The following is a 27,528-nucleotide window of genomic DNA, read 5'->3' as shown; positions in this document are numbered from 1 at the left end:
CTGAGATCCTGGCTGAGCAGGGGTCCCGAGGCTCTGGATGGTGTTGCAGGCCCCCCACGCGACCGCGAACGACCACGTCTGTGTCCTTGGTCCATGCACGTCCCCTGCCGTCCCCTGTGCTGGGTTGAAGGCAAGCACTTTGCAGGAGCAGCTCCGCTCTTGCAGAAAACTTGGTGATGCTGCATGTTAATAATATGGTCTGGGGTTTTCAAAGATATTCTTTATCAGGTTAAGGAAATTTCCTTCTATCTTAATTTTTTAAATCATAAATTCAGGTGTTGAAATTTGAGAAATGCATTTTTGGCAGTGAGCAAGACCTTACGATCTTTCTCCTCTTCCTCTGTTGATACGGTGAACCCCAGGGAGCGACTTTTGAAGACTGGGCCCCACGGAACATGCTGTTTCCCGAGGGACCCTCACTTCTAGAGCTGGTTTTATTCACTAACATTTTGTTAAGGTTTTTTTGTGTCTGTGTTGATGAGAGGTTTTGCTTCCTTGCAAAGTCCTTGCTACGAGTCAGGTGTCACGGCCGCCGGGCCCTTCCTTTGTGCTCCCTGGGGAGTTTTGAGACTGTTCCCTCCTTCAGTGTCTGGAATAATCTGCCGGTGAGGACACTTGTGTCTGAGTTTTCCTTGTAGGAATGGTTTTAATGAAAATCTGTTTCTCTAACAGATACTGAGTTTTTCAGATTTTCTGTTTTTCTGGCAGCTGTGGTGAGTTGTACTTTTTTGAGGAATCTGTCCATTTCATTCAAGTTTCAAATGAATGGAGGAAAGTTGTGAATAATATTCCCTTATTAGCTCTTTGGTGTCTGTGGCTCTCACAGATGTGCCTGTCATCATCGATACACAAGAGTGTGTTTGCTTTTTCTTTAGCGAGTCTAAGTGCTTATCAACTTTATTATCTTCTCTCTGGAACCGACTTTGCCTTTGACCTTTGACGACTCTAACACTTCACTGTTTCTGGTGTTACACTTACTTGCGCCCTTCCGTTTCCCTTGCTGTGATCCGCTGTGCAAACCAAAGCTTGCATCACGGCTTTCCTGGCTGCTTCTCGTGTTCAGGGCTGTGTTCTCCCCGAAGCCCTGTTTTAGCCGAGTCCCGTAAGTTTTGATGTGCAGGATTTTCAATCTCTGAGTCAGTGGAGAGTATTTTTTAAATTCTACTGTGATTTCTTCTTTGACCAAGTTGATGATCATATTGCTTCATTTCAAGGCAACTGTGTTTTTCACAGATATCTTCTCGTTGTCGGTTTGTGGTTTAATTTCACTGTGGTTAGAAAACAGTCTCCATCCTGGGGTTCACTGAGGCTGCGTGTGGCCCAGCCTCGGTCGGTCTTGGTCCCACGCGGACCGCGTCTGACCGAGGTATGAAACGTTTCCTAGAACAGGCCAGGCGGAAGGAAGCTCCCCACCCTCACTGAGAGCCCGGGGTCTCCTTAGCCCATGGGTGCTGGGAGCCGTCCCCACTCAGTGCCAGCCGTGCAGCACCGTCCCCTGTCCTGGCCTGATAGTTGGTCCTCTGCTGCAGGCCCTGGGCTGGGCATCTACAGCTGTGGCTCACCAACCTCACTTGCCACCTACCAGGCGGGCTGTTGCTGTCCCCACAAGGCCCGTGGGGATGCTGAGGCTCAGAGTGGTTGAGCGACCCTCCCAGACCCACAGGGCTAGAAAACGGTGGAGCAGGGTCGGAGCCCGAGCTGGAGGGAATTAAAGCACGGTCCGCCCTTAGACCGGGAACGGAGGGCGGTGGCATCTGTCCGCGGAGCTGGGGAAGCCGGGGGACAGGAGCAGCGTCCCCACCTGGTTACCTTGGAAACGGCAGCCAGCCCGTGCTCCACGCTGGCAAACAGGCTGCTGGAGGTCCCGTCCTGGCGCCGGAGCTGGTGCTGCAGCTGCAGCAGGGCCGCGAGCTGCGAGCTGCTGGTGTTGGCCGTGGCAGTGAGCAGGACATCCCGCATCATCTCCGAGGCCGAGCAGCTCTGCAACAGGCAGGGGGAGGGCGGGTGGGCACACGGGTCGCCGCAGCCTGGAAGGAGGACGGGTCAGGCTCTCCTGGTGCACCACAAGCTCCCCCGGGGGCTGGGCTCCTGGCCCCTGCAGAGTCGCGTGGGGTCACACGTGTGTGCTCTGCCGGACCTCCCGAGGCCTGCGTGGGCAGGGCACGCCGGCCCTCACTGCCGCGGAGAGCTGGGCAGGGGTGAACGGGCGTGTCCTCTGAGCCGGCTGCTGCTGCTCAGAGGGGGACGGGGCAGGGGGGACAGGCCGGGCCCCGGCCCGCAGCTCTCTGCCCAGCTGAGCACCCGCCCCAGGGCCAAGGCCTCGCCGGGGGCGCCCAGGACAGAGCCACACCTGAGACAGGGCCAGGAACTGGCAGGTGGCTGCCGGGTCCAGGATGCCGGTGCACTCCACCACCTCCAGGCTGGCGGCTGCCGCGACGTCCAGCAGGTTGCTGCCGAGGGCCAGCTGCAGGCACTGCATCAGCACCTCGGACGCCTGCGCCAGGAACTGCTGGGCCAGCACCATCCTCCGCTGGGGGCACAGGGCTCAGGTTCAGGCCGGGCTCTGGGGGCAGAGGCCTCGCGAGGGGTGGGAGAGGCTGTACCTTCAGGGCCTCGCCCTTCCTGCTGTGCCTCCCGGGGGCCGCTCTGAAGGCCAGCAGGTCCCTGCTGGGCTTGGCGACACTGTCTTCCTCGACTTCCAGCTGCAGGGATTTCACGCTGCTCAGCTTAGTGCCCACCTGCGAGATACACGTGCGGTCGGCGTAGGCAGCGCCCGCCCCACGGGAGGCCTGGCGCCGTCGGCCCTGCAGGGTCCCTGGAGAGGGTGTCGCAGGCGGCAGGCTGGCCTCTCCCTAGCAGGAGCCCCCTGCCCAGCAGCCTGGCCTGACGAGCTGCCTTGGCTGGCCGGCCCGACAGCCTGGGCAAGCGGAAGCCACAGCCAGCACGGGCAGCGGCACTCGAGGCAGCGGCCGGAGCGGCAGTTGTGTCCCTGGTCACTCTGGTCAGTCGCTCAAACACCTCCCTGCATGTCAGTGCTAAGTGGGGAACGGGTGGGCAGGAGGCCCCGTGAGCTCGGGTTGAGAAGGAGCCTCCGGACCCAGGGCCACCAGTTCACTGCCCTGAGGGCCTCGACAGACAACACCCCAGGGCTGACCCCAGGGCTGCATGGCCGCCTGGTCAGGGAGCTGCGCTGGGCGTGGTCTGCTGGACGCACGGGCTGGCGTCTCCCATCCCTGGGGGGTGTCTTCCTGCAGGGGCTGGTCTGTGGGGACGAGCCTGGCTTCTGCAGGTGGACAGGTGCCAGCCAGGGCAGGGCAGGGACAGGCCTTTGGGAAAGTGACCTGAGGTCTTGGCTGACAGGAGCAGCCTTTCGGGGCTCTACCGGTGGCCTGGGGTGGCACGGAGGCAGAGGCTTCCCTGGGTGGCAGGGGGGCCACCGTGCTGTGCACTTGCACGGGGCCGGCCCAGCGCTCAGGCATACCCAGGCAGCCTGCGGAGCCTCTGAAGACCCACTGAGGCAGGAGAGACACCCGGGGCCGCAACCCACTCACCACTCCCCAGTGCTGGGACTGGGCCTCAGGGTGGCTTCCCGTGTGCCTGCAGACTGTCCCCACGCGGCCGCCTCCCCCTCCAGCCACTCCGTGTAGCAGGGCCCATTTCTCTCTCTCAGCCGTTTCCTGCCTTTCTCCCCCGCCTGAGGCCCTGCCCTTCGTCTCTGGGGCCTACGGCGCCTGTTCTACATCCCGGTTCTTACTGCTGAGCGCAGGTGAGATTTAAGCCTTTGCTTATTTTTCAGACACAGGCAACAGGTGTCTAAGCAGACTGGGATGGAGGCGGGGCACCTACCACGAGGCCCTCCTCCCAGTAGCAGGCGGGGCGCACGGGGTCTGCTTGCACGGCCAGCAGGTGGAGGGCCCTCCCGGCCAGGCCCAGCAGCCGGGCGCGGATCTCCACGCAGCCGGCGCACAGCGGCTGCGCGCTCTCCAGCTGCACCAGCACCGTGTGCGCCAGGGTGCGCTTCAGCATGAGCCACTGCTGCAGGGAGACGGACAGGTAAGGCACCCGCCCTGCCCACCCGCTGACGCCACCGGGCAGCAGGGACGTCCGAGAGCACACGGAGAAACGCCTCTGCTCGGGGGGCCGGCATGGCGGGGTGGGGTCTCCAGGGCTTCGGTATTGGAACGGTCACATTTGCTCACATAACCTTGATTCAGAGCTCATAGGACTATCTTTGGCTCGTTTATGTTTATGCCAAGTTAATTGAATTCATATCTCATGCTAAGAACGTAATTAGTCAAAGCAAATTCAGGACTCGGGAAGGAGCGCTGTCAGGCCCCAGGGAACCCCCCCGCGCGGCCTCTATCTTAGTGGCCGACTCAGTGCCCGCGAATGATCGGACAATGCCCTCCCGCGGCCAGCCTGGGAGCCCGCCAGCCGCCCGGAGCTGCCGAGGCAGGGAATGCCCTCGGTCGGATTCCCACCGGCCGACCTGCACGGCCAGGCACACGGTGGCGGGGACAAGCCCTGCTGGAAGGGGGTCCCCTGAGCGTCCCTGTAGCCCAGACAGTCTCTCCGAGGAGACTCTGTCACTAACAGGCCGACAGTTACCAAGCCGACGGAAGTGCAGTCACTGGTGCTCTGCAGGTAGTCTGCCAGCGGCTTCCCCAGCGACCCCCGCGCCAGCTGCTCCGGCAGCGCCTCCTCCCAGATGAACCACAGCGTGTCCAGAGACGCCTCCGCCAGGCTGAGCTTGCGCTGGGCGAGCTTCCGCATCAGAGGTGTGTTGACGTTCTGCAACTGGCGGGTCGGCCGGCCGTCAGAGCCTCGGAGCTTTCCGACGGCGCCGAGCCCGCACCTGGGCAGCTCCGGGGAGGGCCGGCCAGCACGCAGCGGCGCACGGTGTAAGTGTAAAACCGACACGCCCGGACCCTGAACGCACCCACGAAACCATCTGCCACTGAGCTAGCCCAGCTGCCCTGCACCCCCAGATCTCCTGGCTCTATAGACTAGTCTGCACTTTCCATCATTTTGTATGAATGAGATTGTTTGTGTAGTCTGTCTGGTTTGTGTCCGTGTCCTTATTTTAAGTCTCCCACGTTGCTGTGCAACACATCTGCTCCTCTGTCCAGCCCAGTGTCAGTCCGCTGTACGGAGGATCCGCAGTTTGTCCACTTAGGTGTTATTTCCGGCTCTGGCCCACTACAGACAAAGCTGCTGTGACTGTCCACGTAGACGTGTCTGCGTGGATATCCGCTTTCTCCTTTCCTGGGCAAACACCTGGGAGAGGACTGGCCGGGCTCGGGGTGGCCCGTGTTTAACCTGCCGTGAAACTGCCAGACGCTCGCGAGGCGGCTGTGCCTGGTGCTCAGCTTGGTGAGTCGCTCAAACCGTAGTCACCGTAAGGGGCACATGGTGGCTTCTCATGACAGTTATAATTAGCATTTCCCTAGTTGACTACTGACGTTCATCGTTTTTTCATGTGCTGCTTACCATCTATATATTTTCTGTGGGGAAGTATCTGTTAAAGTATTTTGCCCATTTTTTATTGGGTTGGTTGTTTTCTTGTCAACTTTTGAGAGTTCTTTATGTATTCTGGACACAACACCTTTATCAGATACCTGATTTGTAAATATCTTCTCCTAGTCTACGACTTGTCTCTTCATTCTCTCAATTCTCTTTTGAAGAGAAGTTCAGTTTATCAATTTATTCTTCTATGACTCATGCTTTGGGTGTCATAGATGAGAAATCTTTGCCAAACATAAGGTCACGGAGGTATTTTCCTATGTGTTCTTCTTGGAGTTTTATGGTTTTAGCTCTTTCTTACATTTAGGTCTATGATCCATTCTGAGTTAATTTTTACATATGGTGCAAAGAATGCACCGAAGTTCATTTTTTGGATATGGATGTCCAGTTGCTCCAGCAATTTGGACAGTAAAACCTGTCCTTCCTTTGCACCTTTGTTGAAAATCAGTTTCCTGTGTGTGTGTGTCTATTTCTGGGTTCTCTGTTGTGTTCCATTGGTCTCTTTGTCTACTTTTACACTAAAACCACCCTGTCTTGATTCCTGTAAGGTAGTAAGGTAGCGTTAGACCTCCAATTTTGTTCTTCTTTTTCAAAGTTGTGTTGGCCGCAACTTTGCATTCTCATATAAATTTTAAAATCATTTTGTTAATTTCTAAAAAAAAAAAGAGCCCACAGTGATCTTGATCAGGAGTATAGACAGCTCAGGAAGAACCAACATCTTCTGAGTCTTCTGAGCCACAAACACGATGCATCTCTCCATTTATTTAGTTCTTCTTTAATTTTTCTCAGCAATATTTTGTAGTTCTCAAGGTATACGTTTTCACATTTTCTTGGTCAAATTTAAGTTTTTATGCTGTCACAAATGATATTTTAAAAAAATTTTTAATATCTGTTCCTGGTATTTAGAAATATATAACTGATATTTGTATATTCTTATATCCTACAACCCTTACTAAACTCACTTATTAGTACTAGTAGCTTTTTTGGATAGATTGTATATGATTTTCTATATAGATAATCATGTTATCTGTGAACAAAAACAGTTTTCCTTCTTCCTTTCTAATCTGGATGCTTTTAACTTCTTTTTGTCGCCTTATTGCATTGGCTAGAACCTCCAGTACAATGCTGAATGAAGTGGTAAGAGGACAGGCACATTCTTGTCTTCGTCCTTATCAAAAGGGGCCTTCATTCTTTCACCAATAATTATGACGTTAGCTCTAATTTTGTCAAGATGCCTTTGACCAGGTTAAGGAAGTCCTTTTCTATTAATAGTTTTCTTAAGCGTGTTTAGGAGGAATGGATGTTGACTTTTGTCAAATACTTTTCTTACATCTACTAAGATGACCATATGGTTTTTATTTGTTAGTTTTAAAAAACTATGGTAAACCAAATTGGTTGATTTTTGAATGTTAAACTATTCTTGGGATAATCCTAACTTGGTCATGATGTAGTCTCCTTTTTATATATTGTTGGATTTAATTGCTAAACTTTTGTTTAGAATTTTTGCACCAGTATTCATGAGAAATGCTAATCTTTAGGTTTGCTCTTAGTTTTTGTTTTTTGTAACATTTTTATTTTGTTTTCATATCAGGGTAATATTAGTCTCATAGAAAAATTGGGATGTATTCCTTCTTTTCAATTTTCTAGAAGAATTTGTGTAGAACTGGTATTTTTTTTCTTAAGTATTTGGGAGAATTCACTAGTAAAGTCATCTGGGCTTGACATTTTCTTTGTGAAAATACTTTTATCTACCAATTCAGTTTTAAAAATATATATAGGGCTATTCAGTTTATCTCTTTCTTTTTGAGTGGGCTTTGGCAGTTTGTGCTTTCAAGGAATTTTCCTAATTCATCTAAGTTGGTGAATGTATTAGTATAAAGTTGTTTATAATATTCTCATTATTATTCCAATATGTGTAGAATCTATGGCTGTGTTGCACCTCTCATTTCTGACATTGGTCATTTATATTCTCTCTCTTTTTCTGAGCAGTCTAACTAGACATTTCCCAACGTATTGATCTTCTCAAAGAACCAGTTTTGGTTTTATTAATTTTCTCTTTTATTTTTCCATTTTCTGTTTCACTGATACCTACTCTGACCTTTAATTTTTATTCTTCTACTTATTTGGGGTTAGTTTGCTCTTTTTCTACTTTTATAAGGTGGAGGCAAGGCAGTTGCTTTTGGATCTTTTTTCTTTTCTCATATAGGTGTTTAGTGCTACAAATTTCCCCCTAAGTATTGCATTGGCAGCATCTTAAAAATGTTGACATGTGATTTTTTTCCCTTCAGTTCAAAATACTTTCTCTTTGACTTCACAGGGAAATGGAATTTACAGTTCTGTTGCTCTCCACTTATTTGTGTGGATCCACATTTTCATTTGGCATCATTTTCCTTCTGCCAGAAGGACCGACTTTGCAAGTTCTTGTAGTGCAAGTCCGCTGATAACACATTCTTTTAGCTCTTGAGTGTCTGGAGAAACATCTTTATCTCACCTTCATTTAAACATGTCTGTATTTTTTCTGGGTATAGAATTCCAGATTGACAGTTTTCCCTCTGCGCTTTATAGCTGCCCCTTCACTCCCTTCTCCACTGTGTCGGTGCTGGTGGAAAACCCGCCGACATCCAGCCTCGTTGCTCTGCACGTGCTGTGCAGTTTCCCCCTGACCGACCTTAGGATGCTCTTTTCATCACTGGTTTTAGACAATTTGGTCATGGTGTGCTTTGGTATAGTTTTATTCCTCTTCACAGGTCTCATGCTTGGGATTCATTGACCTTCTTAGATCTGTGGGTTTATATTTACTTTTATCAAATATGGAAACATTTAAATCATTAATTTTTCAAATATTTTTTCCTCTTTGCTCTCGTTTCCTCTCTCCTCCTCCCAGGGGTCCAAGCACACCCGTGTTTGTGTACTTAGAATTGTTCCTCAATTCACTGATGTTCTGTTCATTTTAGTTTTTGTTCTCTTTTCCCTTTGATTTTCCTTTCTCTTCTTCTCATCTTAACAGTTTACATTGCTGTGTCTCCGAGGTCTCCGGTCCTCCCTCCCGCAATCTGTCATCCATCCCACACAGTGTAGTCCTCATCTCACAAAGTGTAGTTTTCACTCTGAAAGTTCAATTTTCTTTTTTTTATCTCTCCAATGTCTCTCCTTTACTTTCTGAACATAGAGAATATAGTTTTAATAACTGTTTTAATGTCCTTGCCTTCCAATTGTAATATCTGTGCCAGTTTGGGGTTGCTTTTTTTTGATTGATGATTCTCCGTAAGTTGTATTTTCCTGCTTTTCTACGCGATGATTTTTGATTGGTTTTCAGACATTGTGCAATTTACTCTGGGGGCTGGTGGGCATTTGTGTATTCCTACAAAAAAAAATATTCTTGAGCTTTGTTCTGGGACAGTTACGTTATTTGAAGACAGTTTGGTCCCTTCCAGGCTTCCTCTGCCGATTTCTCAGATGGCTCTGGAGTGGCGCCTCCCTCACCGCTGAGTGTCCCTCCAAGTGAGGCCCGAGGCCTCCCTCACGTTTGTCACTGGTGATGTCCTGTCTACTTTGCCCAGTGCTTCGTGGGTCATGAGGTTGTCCAGTCGGGCTGGTGGGAGCAGGTGCTGTTCCTGTCCTGTTTCCTATAACCTTTGGGTGGTCCCTCCCCCGTATGGAGCAGCTTCCTCCAGCCAGACACTCAGGTGCTGCCCTGAACCTCTCTGGAGTTTTCCGTCTGTGCTCCACTCTCCTCGCTGGGGCTCCGTCCTGCGGACCCCGGCTCCCTCCCCTGGACACAGACCACCGTCCAGGTCCCGCCAGGCTCTCCTCCCTGCAACCCCCGGAAGCCTGGACTTTGACTCAGGCTTGCTGTTCATCACTGTTGACGTTCCGTGTGTTGAAAATCCTTGTTTCTTTCTTGGTTGTTTCAGAGGGTTCTCCAGCTCAGCTAGAAGTGGAAATCGGGGGTGTTTTCAAGGTAAAGTGGAGTAGTGTGTATTTACATGACAATGAGCACGAGCAAAAATGTGTAGAAGGAACTCGAACATACACTTACACCTTGAAGGGACAATAAACCCTGAATCCTATGATATCTCTCTTCTTCTTCGGCTACCGCTCTCTGGGCCAAGTCATGTGCTTCCAAGTAATACGCAGTTTTTTGTTCTTCATCTTTCTCATTTCGGGCACACAACCTTTATAAGACATCAAAGTGGAATTCAGAACAACAATGTCAAAGACGTACATTACTAGCACTGACCAAATATGTAAGTTTTGTATAATTACAGTGCATATCTTATTAATACTTACAATGTTGTAATTAGATGTTTTACATGTAAAGATATTTTCAATATTATCTTGCAGCAAAGATCAAAAAAGAGCTGGACCAATGTAGTATGTACAGTATAAACTGTGTTTATAAAAAATTAATTATGTGCTTGAAAGAGATTTGAGGAAGCAATTCCACAATATCACCTGTGCTGGGTTTAACCTAACTCTCTAAAGCCCTACAGTGGCAGTGTACCGTGTCTACACTATCAATCCTGATCCAGGTGGGTTAACCCAACCCTCTGAGGCCCTACACTGGCAGTGCACTGTGTCTACAGTAACAACCCTGATCCAGGTGGGTTAACCCAACCCTCTGAGGGCAGGGGGTGCTGGGAAGAAGCCAGGATGGTCCCTTGCAAAGAGCCGCTGCCCCACCCCCGCACAGAGGCCAAGCCCGCCAGAGGCAGCTCCTCGGCCCAGGCAGAAGCCGCGGCACTCACCTCTTCACCTGGGCGCGCTCTAGTTTTACGTCAACACAATTCTCTCTGTAGCCACAACTGATAAATCTTTTCTCAATTTCCATCAAGCGATTGTCCATCTCCTGCAGCGACATCGAGCCCTTGAGCGGTTCGTTGTCCGCCGACTCCCGGGCAACCTTGACCTGCAGGCTCAGGCACCTGCGGGGCAGACGCCTGCTCAGCGGCTGCTGCCGCGACCGAGGCTCCACGTCCAGGGTCCAAGCCTGGCCGTGGGGGCTCTGGGGTGGCCCCACTCTCGAGCGTCCACCCAGTGCTGGGGAAACACCCGCAGCCCTTTCTCAAAACCCGCTGCCACACGTCGGGTCACTGCAAGGACATTAGCAAACCCACCCCACATTAGTGTGTCCGCCGGACATTCACAGACACTCCCCTAAAGGCTCACAAGTAGAAAAGAAAACCCACGTTTTCTGGCCTGTGGGTGCTGCCAGTGGCACTCACAGCTGCACGTTTCAAAGGGGCCAGAGCTCACGACATGGCCCCAGAACAGCCACCAACAGCCACCCCACCAACAGCCACCCTACCAACACAGACAGCTTCACAGAGACGAAGCAGAAATTCAATGAGACCAAAACAAGACAAAAACCGCTGTTGCTGGGGGCAAGAACCCAAAAGCCGGTTCTGTGAAAAGGCCCGTTACGAGGGGCCCGCGGGTCTGGCTGGGGAGAGACGCGCAAGCCACGTAGGACACACCAGGGTGAGGACTCGCCAACGATGCAGGAGAAGGTGCAGCGAAAACCTCACTGACGCGTCCGTCCGCACATTGGGAGTAAACAACTCTCTAGGCTCTTCCTGAGGCCCCCGAGCACCTCCCGGGGCTGCGCGGACAGAGCGTGTGTGTGTGGAAGGTTCGTGTCCCAGAGGGAGCCGGCAGGGAGCACAGGAAACTTCCAGACCTTTCTGGAGCTGGGTGGAAGGCTGTGGGTGTCCCAGGATGTGACCCTGAACTCCCACAGGTTTGGGATGTGGCATAAAGTTAAGAGACGGGAGGAGCGAGAGCGACTCTCAGGTCAAGTGCGTCCCGGTCGCGGCCTACCTGGCCTTCAGGTCCGTGATGAGGAAGTCCAGCCCGGGTGCTCGGCTGGGCTGCTCTCTCTTGAGGGCTTTGAAGGTGCCGATGAGCTTCTGGAACAGGTGGCAAGCCTGGGGACAGCACCAGTGCCCATGGGCACGTGCCACTCCACGGACACCCCCCCCACGGAGCACCACGCCCACCGCCTGCCACGGCCGCCGCCAGCCTCTCACCGTGGCTTCTTGTCCTGTGTCCTCTGTGGACAGGAGCGCCTCGGCCAGGGTCAGGGTGGACTGGTGCCAGAACTCCTCGCTGCCGCCCAGGCGCTGGGCCTCCTCGACCAGCCTCTGCGCCTGCCCGTGCTGGTTCTCCTGGTGGGCCAGCTGGGCCAGGAGGAGCAGGCACCTGGACTCGGCACATGGCTCATCCAGGGCCTACGCCAGACACACAGGGGCAGACACGAATATGCAGAAGGACTGTGTTTGTGGAGAAGGGGCAGGTAGGTGGAGAGACAGAGACACGGCACGGGCAGTGCCGGCCTTGCGCCTCCGGCGGCCAGCTCCCCCCACCCCGCCCCCTGCTCCTCCGCTGCTGGCCTCGGCGCCCTGTGCTGTCTGAGCACTCGCTGTGCATCTCGGGGACACATTTCATGCGGTTCGGTCACGCCATCACCCTAGCCCTCGAGAGTGTGGGCAAGGGCTCCTCCTCTGGGGAGCGGGTTCGTGGTGGCCCATCTGGCAGTGGGCACGGCTCCCTGAGCCTCCCTGGGCCCTGCCCCGACCCCCACCTCTGGGGAGCTCCTGCTTGGGGCTGAGTCCACACCCTGGACGTTCCTTGGTGCCAAGAGCAGCTCAGACGGAGCCCAGAGCGCCCGGCCTCGCCCTTCGAGGGCACTACCACCAGGGCGACGTGTGTCAGAAACCTGCTCGGAGGGGCCGGGCTTGGGCGGGCGGCCACGGTGCAGGCTGACCAGCTCCCCGCTGGGTCCCTCCTGGATGGGGCCTGAGGGGTGTCACCCGTGCGGGGCACAGAGCCGGGGAGCACAGCAGGGCTTCCGTGGGAGCCCCGGTCCCCTCCACATCCAAGGAGCAAGAACAAAACTAACCAAGACAAGACCGGCCCCAGGCGGCCTGCGTGCGGCCCGCCTTCCAGAGCAAGCCGACCTCTGGCCAAAGACACTGTCTGGGGTGAGACACCTTCGAGTTCTCACCCCCACGCAAGTCAGAAAGTGAAAAACCAAGAGGTGCCCTGGAAGGCAGGACTGAACCGCGGACATCCGAGGGAAGTGCACGGCGCAAGAGAGACCCACGGCAGATAGTGGAACAGAGCGAACCTCAAAAGGACAGGCGGACGGAGGGACCTCACAGAACCACAGGGTCTCCCAGAGCCAAGATGCAAACAAGCCGCACGGGGCCCCGTGGGCTGTGCAGGAGAAGGGGAAGCCCCCTGGCCCCAGCAGGAGGGTGGGTGCCTGACCTGGAAGGCCCCGAGGGCCTCGGCCAGCAGCAGCCGTGCGGGCTGGAACAGGTGCATCTGCAGCAGGACCTCCCCTTTGAGCATCCACAGCCGGGGGAAGGCTGTTCCGTCCAGGCCCCGGCCTGTCTCTGTGTTCCTCTGCAGGATCTGCAAGACACGGCACCGTCCTGGCATCTACGTCCCACATGCTGGGCTCCGGCCAAGGAGTGGGGACGTGGCAGGAGTGGGGACGTGCAGGAGCGGGTGCCCGGAAAGCCGCGTTCCACCCAGGGCTTTCCAGCAGCACCGGAAACTGGGGCACCTCGCGGGCCCGCAGCCCCGGCACTCAGGCCACTGCCTGTTCCTGGCAGACACCGGACGCCCTAAGCCCCGGCGGTGGAGCCAGTTCCCACTCTCCAAGACGGCCGCCAGCCCTGGTCTGTGGGCGCCCCTCGTGCCGGCCCCTGCCCAGCCTGGGACGGGTCACAGCGCACGTGCACCTGACCCTCGGGCGGTGCCAGGCTGAGCCCTGCTCTACACAGGAGCCTCCGGTTTTCCTCCCGCGTCACACGGAGCGTCAACTCCCGCAGGCTCCTGAAGAGCGTCCACGCCTGGCGCCGCGGGACAGGAGCACGGCGGCTGCGCAGTCACCTTGCGCTATGGCAAATCCGCAGAGGGAAGCGTGGCCTGGTGACGAGGCCCCCGGTCTGGAGGGACAGGCTGTTACCAGGCGGATGACGGGACCCTCCCAGCCGCTTCCTCCCCGTCTCTGCTCCAGCCCCGGCAGGCCCGGCCCATGGTGGCCTGCGGTGCACGTGGGGGATTCCAGGGATCCCAGGGAGGGGACGTCCCCGAGTGGTCTCTGGATCGCCCACAACACCCGGCACGAGAGTGGTATACAGCAAGCACTTAAGAAACAAATTCCGTCCTCCAGCTCCAGCTGCCACCCTGCACGGCAGCCGAGGTGCTCGGGGAGCTCCGGCAGGTGCGTTACCTGGTCCTTCACCACCTGCGGCTTCACCCTGGCGTGGGCGGCGGGGGCCGTCTGCTCGCCCAGCGCCGGCAGGCTGGCGTCTAGCACGGGGTCCCGGATTTTCTCTCTCTTGAATGCGATCTCTTTTCTGCAGCTGATATAAGTGCAGCCGACAACATGCAAGAGAGGAAATGCGATGGCCAATAACACATGACAGCATTAAATTCCATCAGTAATCAAAGAAGTACAAATAAATTACGGCTGCGATAAGCCATGATTCACTTGTGTTTACAAACACTTAAAAATCCCAATATTCAGCAGCACATCCGACTCCCAAATTCATGCCTGGAGCCTGTTCTCTCCTCCAAGCTCCAGCCACACACGTCTGGCCTTAGATGTTCCAGAAGCTTTGTCCTCACGCCCAGACCAGGGCTGCCCTGGCCACCCACCCGCCACGGCCCCGCCAGCGCCTCCCCAGCCTGGCACCAGCCACAGGGCTCCTGGGGACCCTGCCTGGCCCCACCTGGCCCCGCATCCCCCGTGCCACTAACCCCAGACCCCACTGTCCCTACGCCAGGTCCAGAGCAGTCACGCTGCAGGAGCCTAGACTTCAACAGACTCACACCGGGTGGCCCGTCTCTGGGACACGGGCCCACCCGGCCCCACACGGGCCCCTCCCTCAGGGCCTTTGACACCCGACCACATGCGTGTCCAGCCGGCCTCCCCGCTGCTGCTCAGGGGTCAGACACAACTCAATGCCCAGGCACCACGCCACCCCCAGGCACTGTCCCCACAGACACTGTCCCCCAGCCGCCGTGGCCCCAGGCACTGCCATCAGGAGGCCCCACGGCCCGGCGGTGCCGGAGCTCAGGGCAGCCGGCAGCCTTCACTTCCCCCGACACCACGAGGCCCAAAGGAGAGAGGGGACCCTGGGCCAGCGCTGTGCGTGGACACGGGACCCACCTCGCCTGCTCCAGGTCCCCGATGTACACGTTCCCCACGGCCTCCTCGTGGTAGGTGGCTGCTTCCCTCAGCTTCAACTCGGAACACACCAGGGCGAGTCTGGGGGGGGGAGGGGAGACGCTGTCACAGAGGCCAGAGTCACGCAGGACCCCGGGCTGCACACGGCTGTGAAGTAAAAACAAACCCACACTCTGAGGACACTTTCAACAATTTTTAAAGCTATGCAAAACGACAGGAGGTAGCGCTATCGAATTTCAGGCATTTTCTGTTTCACGCCTCCTTCTTCTCACCTGGCCTTGCCCCCCATCTCCGCCTCCTTCACCTTCTCACCTAGACTTGCCCCCTGTCCCTGCCGCTGGAGGAGGGAGCAGGCCCCGCAGGTGGGGCTCTGACCCCCCACTCACCTGCAGAAGAGACACTCCACTCTGACAGTCACCACTGCCGAGCTCCACCCGGACCCCGCGGGTGACCTGTCACCTGCACTGCCACTCTCGCTGACAGCAAGCGAAACACACGGCTCACGGCCTCCCCCAAACACCTGCTTTTGCCGCACTTCATGTCACTGCACTAGAGGCGCCAGGCTTGCGCAACCTGTGCCCACTTGGTGTCTCTGTGGCACCTTTTGGTAATTCTCACAGTATTTCAAACATTTTCATTAGTCTCATGTCTGTCACAGTGACCTGCGATCCGTGGTCTTTGATGTCACCATTGTAATTGTTCTGGGGCACAACTGCGCCTGTACAGGACGGCAAACCTCCCCGGCTACCGTGTGTCTGACTGCTCCCTGCCTCCCTCCCTCTCCCTGGGCCCCCCATTCCCTGAGACACAGCAACATTAGTGATCCAGGTGGCCTCTCAGTGTGCCAGTGGAAGGAAGAGTCCCACGTCTCTCGCTTTAAGTCAAAAGCTAGAAATGATTGTGCTTAGTGAGGAAGACACGTCGAAGGCCAAGACAGGCCCAAGCTGGGCCTCCTGCACCAAACAGCCAGCTGTGAGTGCAAAGCCGAAGTTCTGGAAGGAGATGGCAGGGGCTGCTCCAGTGGACACAACGGTGAGAAGGTGAAACAGCTGCTGATGTGGAGAAAGGCCGAACGGTCTGGACAGAGATCAAACCAGACACAACGTTCCCTCAAGCAAAGCCTGGTCCAGAGCAAGGCCCTGACTCTTCAGGGCTACGGAGGCCGAGAGAGGAGAGGAAGCTGCAGAGGGAAGTTTGGAGCCGGCAGAGGTGGGTTCCTGAGGCCCAAGGGAAGCAGCCGGCTCCACAGCAAGACGGCTCGGGTGCGGCAGCAGGTGCTGATGGAGACGCCGCAGCCAGGGGCCCAGGAGATCTGACGAAGGCGGCTGCGCTGACGACTGATTCTCAACGCGGAGGGAACAGCCTCCCCTTGCAAGAAGGTGCCACCTAGGACTGTCCTAGCTCGAGAGAAGTCAGTGCCTGGCTTCAAAGCTTGAAAGGACAGGCTGACTCTCCTGTTAGGGCGAATGCAGCCGTGACTTTGAGCTGCAGCCAGTGCTCGTTGACCGACCTGGGATTCCCAGGGCCCTTAAGCCTGACGCCAACTCCACCCTGCCTGAGCTCTGTGGATGGAACCGCAACGCCTGGAGACGGCGCATCTGTTCACAGCAGGGTTCACTGGACGTTCTCAGCCCACTGCTGAGACCCACTGCTCAGAAAAAGATGCCTTTCAAAATATTCTTGCCCATTGACAAGGCGCCTGGTCACCCCAGAGCTCTGATGGAGAAGTACAAGGAGATGGATGTTGCTTTTAACATCTGCTGACACATCTAGTCTGCAGCCCATGGAGCAAGGAGGGATTTTGACCTTCAAGTCTTATCATTTCAGAAATACAATTTCATAAGCTATCGCTGCCATAGTTAGTGATTCCTCTGATGGAGCTGGGTGAAGTAAGCTGAAAACCTCCTGGAAAGGACTCACCATTCTAGGCGCCATTAAGAACATTCATGACTCATGGGAGGAGGCCAAGCTATCGACATGAACAGGAATCTGGAAGAAGTGGATTCCAACCCTCATGGAGGACTTTGAGGGTTCAAGACCTCAGTGGAGGAAGGAACCACAGATGTGGTGGAAACGGCAAGAGAACTAGAGTCAGATGCGGAGCCTGAAGATGGGACTGAATTGCTGCAGTCTCAGGACAGAGCTTGAACAGAGGAGGAGTTGCCTCTCCTGGATGAGCAAAGTGGGTTTTTGAGCTGGAACCTACTCCTGGGGAAGCAGCCGTGAACAGTGTTGAAAAAACAAAAATGATTTAGAACATTCCACACATTTTATTGATAAAGCAGCAAGAGAGTTTGAAAGGTTCCACTCATTTCAGTTTTGAGAGAAGACCTACTCCGGGTTAAAGGCTGCCGAACAGCATCGCACGGTGCAGAGAAATCTGTCCTGACAGGAGGCGGCGGCCAGTGTGGCAGACTTCGCTGGTCTTAAGAAATTGCTAGCATTTTTTAGCGATAAAGTATTTTTAAATTAAGGTATGTACAGTCTTTCAAAATACTGCTTTGCACACTTACTAAAGTGTGGTGCAAACACAGACCGTCTGTGCACCGGGACAGCAGAAACCTCGTGCGACTCACTCTACTGCGATACCCACTTTGTCAGGGAACTGAACCCAGGCGTTCCCAGGGCTGCTCCTTGGGGATCAGCGTGTGTCCTTGAGACAGCAACATTCTCTTGAGGATCACACAGGAATTTTAAAATAAAAATACCATTTTAGTTCAATTATCTTGATTTGGCTTATAAATCTTAGGGATCTTATTATTTACAGAATAGTGAAAGAATTACTATTTTAAAAAGTTGCTTGTTTTTATGTTACTTTAGGGAAATTTTCACTCTAAGCACTTAAGCATCTCCTTGGAAACGGAGGGGGCGTACCGACCGGAGGTGGTAGAGGTCCGCGAGGCTCTTGCTTTCCACCACGGCGTCTGAAATCAGGACTCCCAGCTGCAGGACGGGCACCGTGAGCTCATGAAGGGACATCTTCTGCAGGATGGTGACCAAGCGGTCCAGGTAATACAGAGTGTACGTCTGCACAGACACACAACACACGCTTAGGCCACGGGAGGGGAAGGGGGTCAGGCCTTGAGCTGAAGGGTCGTCCACACAACTCCATCCCTGCGTAGCCAGAGCTGGAGCCCAGGGGAGGGGGCTGGAAGTTTCTTCCTGGAGCCTCTGGGGGGAGCGGCCCTGGTGACACCTGGGTTGTGGCTTTGGCCTCCAGGGCTGAGAGGATGAATCTCTGTTGTTCCGGCCGCCCGGCCTGTGCGAACTTCTCAGGGCAGGTCACAGACCACAGAGCGGCTGCTGGGGTAGGTGGGACATGCTCCCGCGACACAGGCCGCTGGGACAGAGCCGCGCAGGGTGGGGCCCTGGGCTGGCCTGTCCCTGTCCCACAGCTCCAGGCTCCACCGGGCCTCGCGTCTCTCTCTGGTCACAGGTCACACTGCTACTTGGGGGCACACGGCCCTGGGCGCGGGGGGCCGCGGGACCGAGGCCTCCAAGGACTTCCTGACTCCGACTCACCGGATTCTGGACGCTTGCAGAGTTGACGGTCGCGTCGCTTCTGTCCTGTCTGAGCACCGACAGCACCTCGTCGGGGCAGGCGTAGGAGGCCCACTCCTCCACGCTGACCGGCAGCACCTCGGGGCCTCTGCTGGGAGTGTGCTGCAGAGGCGAGAAGGCAGGTTCCGCTTCGCAAGGCGGGTGTGAAACGTGCCCCTCGGCGGGGCAAGAATTGGGAAGACGGCGCCGCTGCCGCCCTCGCCCGGGCGGGCGGCCTGCCAGGGCCACGTCCAATTCCATGCCCCGGTCACAGTGACCTTCCTGCCCCTTGTGTAGCCAGAGTCCACCACAGGCGCCTGGGCTGGGGACCCACGAGCGCCGAGGCTGGACGCCGCCGGGGAGCTGGGCTGTGACCCCCGCAGGGCCCAGGGTGGCAGTTCTCAGACCGGGGTGGCTCTGGGAGAAGCAACCGTTTCGAGGGTGGCAGGTTTCACGGGAACGGAAACCGCTTTCGCACTACTCTGGACGCGGCTGTCACGCCAGGGACAGACGGTGCCAGCTGCCAAGGGCCCCTGGGGCCCCAGGCCTGGGACGGCGGCTTTGTGCAAACCGTGCAGGAGAGAGGCTGACAAAGGGCATGGGATTCCCGCCAGGGCAAGGCCGGGCGCGATACAGACGTCCCCTGGCGCCGTCCCCGGAGGAGCTGGCACGGCAGCACCGCAGGCCTGGCCCCGCCCTCCAGGGACGTCACCTGCTTGGCCTCCTTGCTGTGCTCCTTCTCCTCCTTCTCCCGCAGCTTCTCCTTCTCTTTCAGCCTCTCCCTCTGTGTGGGCTTCTCCTTCTCCACGGGCTTCTCCTTTTCTTTACTTTTCTCCTTTTCTTTTTTAGGCAGCGACACGTGTGAGCTCACTGCTGTAGGAATTTTATTCTCTGGAATTAATTTTCCTGCTGTCGTCAGAGAAACCTAGGGACGAAGGAGACGCAGACTCGCAGCAGCGAACACAGACCTTCGCGCCCCCCCCCCCCCACCGTGGAGGCCGCTGCAGAGCGAGGGGGTCTGGGACCCTCACGGCCGCTGCCTGCCCTGGGAACAGAGAGTGGCTGGCCCAGGGTGCGTGGGGACCCGCGGGTGGCACTCGGCCCGCACGTCACTGTTGGGGGTGTCGCGGGACATGGGCACTTGGGGCTCCTGCTGGCGACCCTGCACCACGCCCTCGCGGTGGCGGGGCCCAGGCGGGGACGCGGGGGGCCGTATGTGTCCTTGACAGGCGGCGGCAGCCCCTCTCCGCCTGACGCGCGTCCTGAGGGGCCGTCACCGCTCACCCTCAAGGAGAACGTGCCAGCCACAAAGTGCCCTAGTTTAAGGTCCCCAATTGACGCGTTTGCATGATGTGGTGGTGCAGGCCCGCAGGAGGCTGGGCCCGGACGTTCCGAACACGGCGCCTCCCGGCTTTCTGCTCCGCCCACTGCGTGGGGGAGCCCCATGGACCCCGCATACCCTACCACGGCCTCGGGGGACAGGCCTGTCACAACCGATGCTGCCCTGGACATGCGCAGGCGCAGGGCAGGAGACTGCGCGAGCCGCTCCCAGGGGGGGCCGGCGGGCGGGGGCAGTGGGGGCGGGGCTGGTGGTGCAGGGGGCGGGGCAGGTGGGGAGGGAGGCGGGGCTGGAAGGGGCGGGGAAGGCGGGGGCGGAGCTGAAGGGGGCGGGGCTGGTGGTGCAGGGGGCGGGGCAGGCGGGGAGGGAGGCGGGGCTGGTGATGCAGGGGGCGGGGCAGGCGGGGAGGAAGGCGGGGCTGGAAGGGGGCGGGGCTGGTGGTGCAGGGGGCGGGGCTGGAAGGGGTGGAGGCGGGGCTGGTGGTGCAGGGGGCGGGGCTGAGGGGAACCAGGGAGGCCCTGGAAGCCCAGTGAGCGCCGGTCCGGGACCTGTCGCGCTGCCCAGTCTGTGCACTCGGCCTGGCGACCTGGGCGGGCAGCTGGGAAGGAGGGGGGCTCCAGCCCTGGGGGGACCCTACGCCCTCTCAGGGTGCTCTGGGGGTGCGGGGGCAGCCCGGGCCGGGGAGAGCCAAGCAGGAGTTTGTTTTCAATGCCGATGGGAGTAATTCAATAGGAAAAATGCCAATGTCACAGGAGAGAAATTTGCTCTTATCTTGAAGGTCTTTAGAAGTATCTGGAAAGGCTCTGATTTCTTTAAAACGTGCCCCCGCCGACCCCCAGAGCCCCGGGTGCTGGTCCCACCTGCCAGATGTGCCTGAGGAGCACGTAGGCCACCAGGGCGTAGTCCGCGTAGCGGGTGCTGGCCGGCGACACCACCAGGGCCAGCACGGTGTAGGCGCGGGCCAGCGTCTCCAGCTGCCGCACGCTGCACAGCCGCTCCAGGGACGCCATCGCCACGTCCTTGGGGGCGGGACTTCCGGGGGGCGTCTGGACCGTCACGCACTCCTCTGCAGACAGGTGCCCGAGGCTGAGAGCAGACCTGGGGGTGCCGGGGCCCGGCCACGTGCCCACCCAGCGGCCTGCCCTGCACCTGGCCCTCGGGATGTGCCGACGGCAGGGCCTGCGCAGGGTCTCAGCAGAGCGTCCCATCCCCGAGTCCCCAGACCTGGGGACAGGGCTCGTCTCCTGGGCTGCAGGAGGCTCAGGGTCTGTCCTCAGACTTGCCCGGGCTGTGACGACCCCACACTGTGGTCTCACCCAGCCGTGAGAGTCGAGGTCTCCAGCCCCGACCTGCCCAGCTGGACGCCGAGGGGACGGGCCCACATGCTTCTCTTGTGTCGCTCGCGGCTGCGCCCTTCCTTGATGGGGACTACCTCAGCCCCAGCACAGAGAATCCTGGAGCCTGGCCTGGGGCCGGCTGACCCCACGCCCTCCACTGGACCCCTCGTCCTCTTTGGTGAGAGCTGCCCTCTGGTGGAGGGGTGGGAACCAGAGGGCCAGCCAAGGGTCTGTCACCCTCACCTCCGCAGTGTGGGCACCCCCTGGGCCGGCTGCAGGGGGCTCGCTGCCCACTGCACTGTTTCCCGGACTCCCTGTGTGTCCACCCCGAGCCACATGGGCTGTTCCTGTCCGCCCCAAAGAGCCTCTGCCGTGGGCACAGGGCCCTGGCGTCAGGGCCGGGTGACGAGGGAGCAAGAAGTGAGCTCCGGCCGCAACTGAGGCGGTTTGTGAGACTCCGTGGAGCCGGCCTGGGGCAGGAAGGGGCCTCTGGCCGGGCCCAGACACGCCTGGGAGGACGAGCCCTCTGCCTGGTCTGGGCGAGGCTCTCTGCCACGGGGACCGATGCCGGCACGAGCGCTGCCCGGACACGGCTCCCTGCATCAGGGCTCCTGGTCTCCCCAGGCCACACGCGGCATTTCCCGGGGACACGGTTTGCAGGGAGAGGCTGAGCTCCCTGATAGGAGCAGATCGGCCGCCGCAGGCCGCCCAGGGCCACGTGGGGTCGGCACCCTGGCGGGCATCTGCTCACCCTCCGGCTGGGGCTCCGGCTCGGGGCTGGCTTGGGGGGGCTTCATGGCCAGCAGGATCTCGATCGCCCACTGCAGGTGGAAGACCACATCCTCCAGAGGAAACTGCCTGTGGTACAGCCACTCGCTGAACTCCAGGATGCAGTCGACCTTCTGCCACTCGCTCTGCGGCTTCTGCGGGCCAGACAGAGACCAGCTCGCACCCGGGACGGGGCTGCAGAGTTGTTTGCAACACGGAGTGGGCTTACTGGTTGCTTTTCACCCTGTATTCACCGAAACCTCCTCCAGGGAGATTGCTTGTGCCCCCGAGGCTCCCTGAGGTCTCCCCGGTGTGCACAGGGGTGTTGGCATCTGCAGCGCAAACTGTCTGTGCCCACGCGGACACCCCACCCCCACCAGCCCCGCCAGTGCCCCGAGGTGCCCACGCCTCCCTCCCACGGCAGAGGGACACGAGGGCTCCTGGAGATGCCTCCCCCCTCTGCATGTGGCTTTATCTGTGTGGTCACCCCCGTCTCCCACTGGAGCGGGGTCCCTACAGGGCAGGGAGGGCTCTGCCGGGGCCTGGCAGGAGCACAGGCTTGGCCACAGTCATGCTCCCAAGCCGGCTCCTGAGACGGGGCTGCCGGGCTGCAGGACAACCTCACGCCCAGGTCGCCTGCGCTCCCACCAGCGGACGTCGCCGCTCCGGCTCTGCTGCCAAACGCTGGACTCCAAACACCGGCAGCTCTCCGAGCGCTCACCTGCGCCCGCCGTCGATTCTGCGAGTGCCCGTGGGGCCGACTCTGCCAGGCGCTCGGGGCAGCTGCCTCTGCGGGACTCGCGTCCCAGCGCGGCTCGGAGCACAGATGCCCCACAGAACGGGAGTCGGGGCGGCGAGGGGTCCCCTCGCACAAAGGCCAGGAGAAGTGGGTGCCGGGAGTCAGGACAGGGGTCCCAGGGTGGCAGGAGGGACAGGGCCTGGCACTGGCAGCGGTTGGGCCCTGATGACACCAGTCACACGAGGCTGCGGTGTGCTCCCCGACGCCCCATCCAGCAAGCGTCCCCTCTCACAAACCGCCGCACGCAGGGCCTCTGCAACAGGCTGGAGGGGGGTCCCCAGGGGCCGTTTGCGGAGAGCGGGCTCCAGGCGGGGGCGGGAGGCGCCAGAGCGAGGGTGGACAGCACAGGCCGGGTGGGAGGAGGATCCAGATGCCACAGGGCCAGGCCAGGGAGCCACCGGATGGGGCCTGAGCTGCTCTGCGGGGGACGGCTGGGGCACAGAGGAAGTGTGGCTGCTGCACGCGAGGGTGACAGCCACCAGGCCCAGGGTGCGGGGAGTGGCGCAGGTGGGATGTGTCGGGGGAGGAGCCCACGGTGGGGTTTGCTTAAGGGCAGGAGGGGGGTGTGAATGTGGGGTGTAGGGTCTGATTCTGGGGCCAAGGCTGGTAGGGTGAAGGGTCAGCTGGGTCTGGAGGGCGGGAGGGAGGTCTGGGCTGAGCACGTACGTGTGTGGGGGGGGTGCTCAGCCTGACGGTGGCATTCGCTCAGCACACCGGGTGACATCAAGTCTCAAGGGCATGAGGGTCCTGTGAAGGGGGGTCCCAGGTCTTAGCCCAGGTCCCCTCCCTCGGGAAGGAGGCAGGAGAGGGCCAAGCTGGCAAGGGGAGGTGCCCGGGAGCCCAGGGGTGCGAGGGAGGGGTCTGGTGCCCCACGGGGCCCGAGGGGGGCACGGCACCGATCTGGGGGCTGTGCGTGTGCGGCAGGGGCGAGGGCCCCGCGGAGGGGCTGGGGAGGAACAGGCCCCCTGCCCGCCACACGTGTCTGTGAGCTCACGAGGAAGCACCACCCAAGCATCGGAGCCCACGCGACGCAACTCCAGGAAGAAAACACGAGACCAAACCTTCATGCCCTGGATCTCACAGGGTGTTGGATGCAGCACCAGAAACACAAGCAAGAGAAGAAGAAATTGATACACTGGCCGTCATCAAAATAGGAAACTTTTGTGTTGCAAATGATGCCGCCAAGAAAGTACGGAAGTGGCTGGAAAGACAAGGCTCTGAGCGATAGGACACGTGCAGACCACGTCTCTGCGCGGGGCACCCGGGGCACCTCCAGGACTCTCAGAATCAGCCACAAAACGCTGGCAAAGCGTCTGAAGAGACGTTTCCCTGGAGACCTACGAATGGCCCATGAGCCGTGGAAAGTGCTCAACTCCATCAGTCACCAGTGAAATGCAGGCAAAACGCAGGGGACGCCACCGACACCCCGTGACATCTGGGCTGAGTCGGACGGGCCAGTGTGGGGGTGGAGGTGCGGGTGCCGCCCGGGGACACGGCAAGGCACAGCCACGCAGGACATGCCCAGCGCTTCCGCACGCAGCTGAGCAGCGCTGCCCTGCGCCCAGCAGCCCCGGCCCAGGCACATGCCCATGGGGACGGGGGGCCACACAAAGCCTCGTAAACGGTGTCTGTGGCTCATCAGCCATAACGGGCAGGTGCTAGAAACCAGCTCGGATGCCCAGCAATGAACAGAACACGCACACACATGACGGAGCCTCCTTCAGCCGCAGAGGCAGGAAGGACGGACCCAGCTGCAGTGGGATGGACCCTGGACACACTTTGCCGAGTGAAAGGCGCCGGCCACAAAGGCCACGCATTGTGGACTCCACCCACACCAGCGTCTGGCGCAGGCAGAGTGGACCAGAGACACCTGCGGCCGGTGGGGGGGGGGGGGAACACTGCCAGACGCGGCTTTTCTGGGGGGTGACGAAATGTTCCCAAACTGACCGTGCTGATGAGCAATTGTTTAACCCTTAGAATCTACTGAGAACATCAGTGGTTTCCCCAAAACACAGAGAAGGGAAGGGGAGGATTGGGGGTCAGTGAGGACACAACTCTCGAGGATTTCGGCCGCAAGGGGGACCTGGCGCAGCCCCGCCCCGCAGCTTCCCTCCAGTCCGGGCCCCCCGGGCTGCATGGCCTTGGCCCTCCGATCCCTGCCTGGCAGGATGATCCCCAGGGAACGGCTGCCGGCAGGGGGACCCGGCCCCGAGCTGACCACGCTGTGCCCTGGGACGCAGGAGCCACAGGTGCACCCGAGCGGCCTCCTAACCCGTCTCCAGTCACCCTGGTGCCGAGAGCCACCCCGACCCGAACAAATCTGAAGACCTTGTGGCAGGATTTGCTCAGAGCTGGAGGAACAGCTCAACAGAAAACCTTTCGAGACGTTTACTAACAGCGGAAGGTTCATGCCTGTCCGTGCAGAGGACGGGGACGCCCCCTCAGTCCCCGCCGTGAGGTGCCCAGGCCGCGTGGGCCTGGCTCCGGGTCACCAGAGGCATCAGGTCCACGGACAGACCCCCCCCCAGCCTCCCCCAAACCACTCCGAGCACAGTGAGGGGCACATCTGTCTTGGGAGAGGAGCAAATGCCCCCAAGACCCCAAATCCCAGATGCTGCAGCCCCCTGCCCGTGTGGACCCCTTGGCTCCCAGGAAGCTGTGGCACGGGGCTTCGCCCACTCGCACCCTGTCCCGGGTCAGCCGCGAGGCCCTGTCGCTCCAGGCCACAAAGGCAGGAGCAAAAGCAACAACACCATCCGCCCCACCCCGCACCTGTGCGGCCGGCGCTGCCCACCCAGCCGGCTCCTCGGGTGCCCGAGACACGCCAGCTGCCACTTCCCTCCGTCTGCGGCTGGAAGCTGGTTCACCCACCGGGACCCCACGCGGATGGGACGCCCACCTGCAAGGCCTGGATGGTGTTGTGGTAGCAGGTGAGTTCTCCGTAGACGTTCTTGGAGTTCAGGGCCAGGCGGTGCCACATGTGCGCCAGGTACTCCTCGCTCTCGTCCTTGAACTTCTGTATCTCCATCGAGAAATCCCGGCCCAGCTTGGCCTTCACGATGACCATGTGTTTGAAGATCAAGCTGAGGGACCGGGAAAGTGAGAAATCGATGCCTGATGCACGATGAAAGTTTAGAGACGCGTGACGCCTCCAAACCCATCTGTGCGTCCCCTGCTGACAGAGAGAAATCCATGCACGGCCTGAGCCAGGGGGGACCCGCTGTGTGGCCCCCCGCCCTCCCCACACGGGCTTCCTACTGGGAAACAGAGGCACGCGGCGGGGCAGGGGGGACGGGACCGTGGGGAGGCCCGGTGGGGACGGCAGGCGGATGGCGTGAGGCGGGGGCCACTCACAGGCGGTGGGCCGTCCGCGGCAGCACCTGCACAGCCTCATCCAGCACCCTGAGGCCCCCCTCCCAGTCGTCCTGGTCAGCGTGGCTGTGGAACAGCAGCCCGTACAGAGCAGCGCGGAGCGAGAGGTCGTCCTCGGCCCCTGCAGTGGGGGTGGGGGAGGGGTGGGAGGGAGAGGTGGGCAGGGGGGAGGGGTGGGAGAGGGAGGGGGAGGGGAGGGGTGGGGGAGGGAGGGGGAGGGGAGGGGTGGGGGAGGGAGGGGGAGGGGAGGGGTGGGAGAAGGTGGGGGAGGGGTAGGAGGGAGCTGAGACCTGGGGCATCTGGACACTGACACCCGGCACTTCCCACTTCCACCTGCTCCACCGAGGCCCAGCAGCCTCCGCATTTCCTGGACGGCCCGGGTCACATCCTGGGGCCATGTGACGCTTTTCTAACCAATTTACGGGGGCTTGTGGCAGAGACCCTGCTTGCCGGGCCGGCCTGGCAGTGGGACCGCCCTGCCTCCGTCCCCTCCCTCCCTGGGGGCCCCAGATGCAGCGTCAGGACAGGAGGGCAGAGCTCGTGAGGGAGGACGGAGCTGTGTGAGCTGAGCCTGAGCTCTGGGCCCCCTGCCCAGCACGCAGAGCCCCCCCAGTCCAGTGTTCACGTGTCAGAGGAAGCGAACCTTTAGGTGCCAAATTTGGTGAAAGTATTTTCCCACTGTTACTTTTTAAATTTTTCTTGCATTTATCATTTTTATCATTATTTATAACAAAAATTTATCATTAAGAACCTTTAAATATTTATATATTTCTTTTTCTTTAGAGACAGAGTCTCAGGCCATTGCCCAGGCTGCAGCACAGTGGTGCCATCGCAGCTCACTTCAGCCTCCAACTCCTGCGCTCCGACGATCCTCCTGCCTCAGCCTCCCAGGGAGCTGGGACTACAGACACACACCACTGCATCCAGCTAATTTTTTTTAAAAAATTTTTGTAGAGATGGGGTCTCACTACGTTGCCCAGGCTGGTCTCAAACTCCTAGGCACAATTCTCAGCCTTCCCAAAGTGCTGGGATTATAGGCGTGAGTCACTATGCCCGGCCAAATTTCCACACCTTTGGAAGTGTGCCTCTTTCCATAAAATATCTGCTATGTTCAATTCTGTTTTCTGATATTTTTTCCTAGAATTTAAATTTTTAAAATTACTTAAAAATTCTTATTTCGGAGAATGGCGTAAAATGTAGTGTGACTTCCAGGTTCTCCCCAGGGGCTTGATGCTCCACTGCACAGCCTCTTCCTGTGCGTCCAGACATCCCGGGGTCTGGGCCGCTGCCGGGTCGACACCCCTGTCCTCGCAGACTAGCAAACGCTTACGCTGCTGGGGGCCGGCACTCAACTCAGGATGTCATTCCACATGGGCGTGTTGTGTTCACTACTGTACATCAACCGTATTTTACACAGACTGAAATACTCGAGGTGCGATGCTCTATTCCACAGCCTTAAAGATTTCCCAAATACACGCTAGAACTCCTGCATTAACAGGGATGATTATTTTTTAGCAGATAATCGTATTTTCCCATAAACATGAATGAATATTCTAAAATACAGTCCTCTAAGGTCCGTATGTTTCTGTCCGTTTGTTCTTGGGGTTATTCTGTGCAGGAGAATGCCTCCCCCCTCTGTGTGGAG

General features: G+C 58.3%; 1 protein-coding gene across 14 annotated transcripts in view; it reads right to left on the bottom strand.

Annotated features, from left to right (window-relative positions):
• Nucleotides 1-27,528, bottom strand: part of CFAP46 (cilia and flagella associated protein 46) — an 83,691-nt gene that overhangs the window by 15,465 nt on the left and 40,698 nt on the right. For 13 of the 14 annotated variants that reach the window (XM_045569265.1, XM_045569266.1, XM_045569262.1 and 10 more), the window contains 19 exons: nucleotides 25,866-26,004; nucleotides 25,411-25,594; nucleotides 21,696-21,867; nucleotides 20,468-20,673; nucleotides 18,981-19,193; nucleotides 18,251-18,391; nucleotides 17,607-17,755; nucleotides 14,711-14,809; nucleotides 13,769-13,901; nucleotides 12,796-12,942; nucleotides 11,553-11,753; nucleotides 11,344-11,450; nucleotides 10,272-10,448; nucleotides 9,563-9,698; nucleotides 4,609-4,797; nucleotides 3,847-4,035; nucleotides 2,604-2,738; nucleotides 2,351-2,530; nucleotides 1,810-1,980 (listed from right to left, as the gene is read on the bottom strand). In XM_045569265.1, coding sequence (XP_045425221.1) covers nucleotides 1,810-1,980; nucleotides 2,351-2,530; nucleotides 2,604-2,738; nucleotides 3,847-4,035; nucleotides 4,609-4,797; nucleotides 9,563-9,698; nucleotides 10,272-10,448; nucleotides 11,344-11,450; nucleotides 11,553-11,753; nucleotides 12,796-12,942; nucleotides 13,769-13,901; nucleotides 14,711-14,809; nucleotides 17,607-17,755; nucleotides 18,251-18,391; nucleotides 18,981-19,193; nucleotides 20,468-20,673; nucleotides 21,696-21,867; nucleotides 25,411-25,594; nucleotides 25,866-26,004 — 3,068 coding nt within the window. The remainder of the gene's footprint in view (nucleotides 1-1,809; nucleotides 1,981-2,350; nucleotides 2,531-2,603; nucleotides 2,739-3,846; nucleotides 4,036-4,608; nucleotides 4,798-9,562; nucleotides 9,699-10,271; nucleotides 10,449-11,343; nucleotides 11,451-11,552; nucleotides 11,754-12,795; nucleotides 12,943-13,768; nucleotides 13,902-14,710; nucleotides 14,810-17,606; nucleotides 17,756-18,250; nucleotides 18,392-18,980; nucleotides 19,194-20,467; nucleotides 20,674-21,695; nucleotides 21,868-25,410; nucleotides 25,595-25,865; nucleotides 26,005-27,528) is intronic. The other variant, XM_045569253.1, reaches the window with a different exon arrangement.

Source organism: Lemur catta, chromosome 14 (assembly GCF_020740605.2).
Source record: "Lemur catta isolate mLemCat1 chromosome 14, mLemCat1.pri, whole genome shotgun sequence".
Classification (NCBI taxonomy): domain Eukaryota; kingdom Metazoa; phylum Chordata; class Mammalia; order Primates; family Lemuridae; genus Lemur; species Lemur catta.
This window is presented reverse-complemented; position numbering and strand designations above follow the sequence as displayed.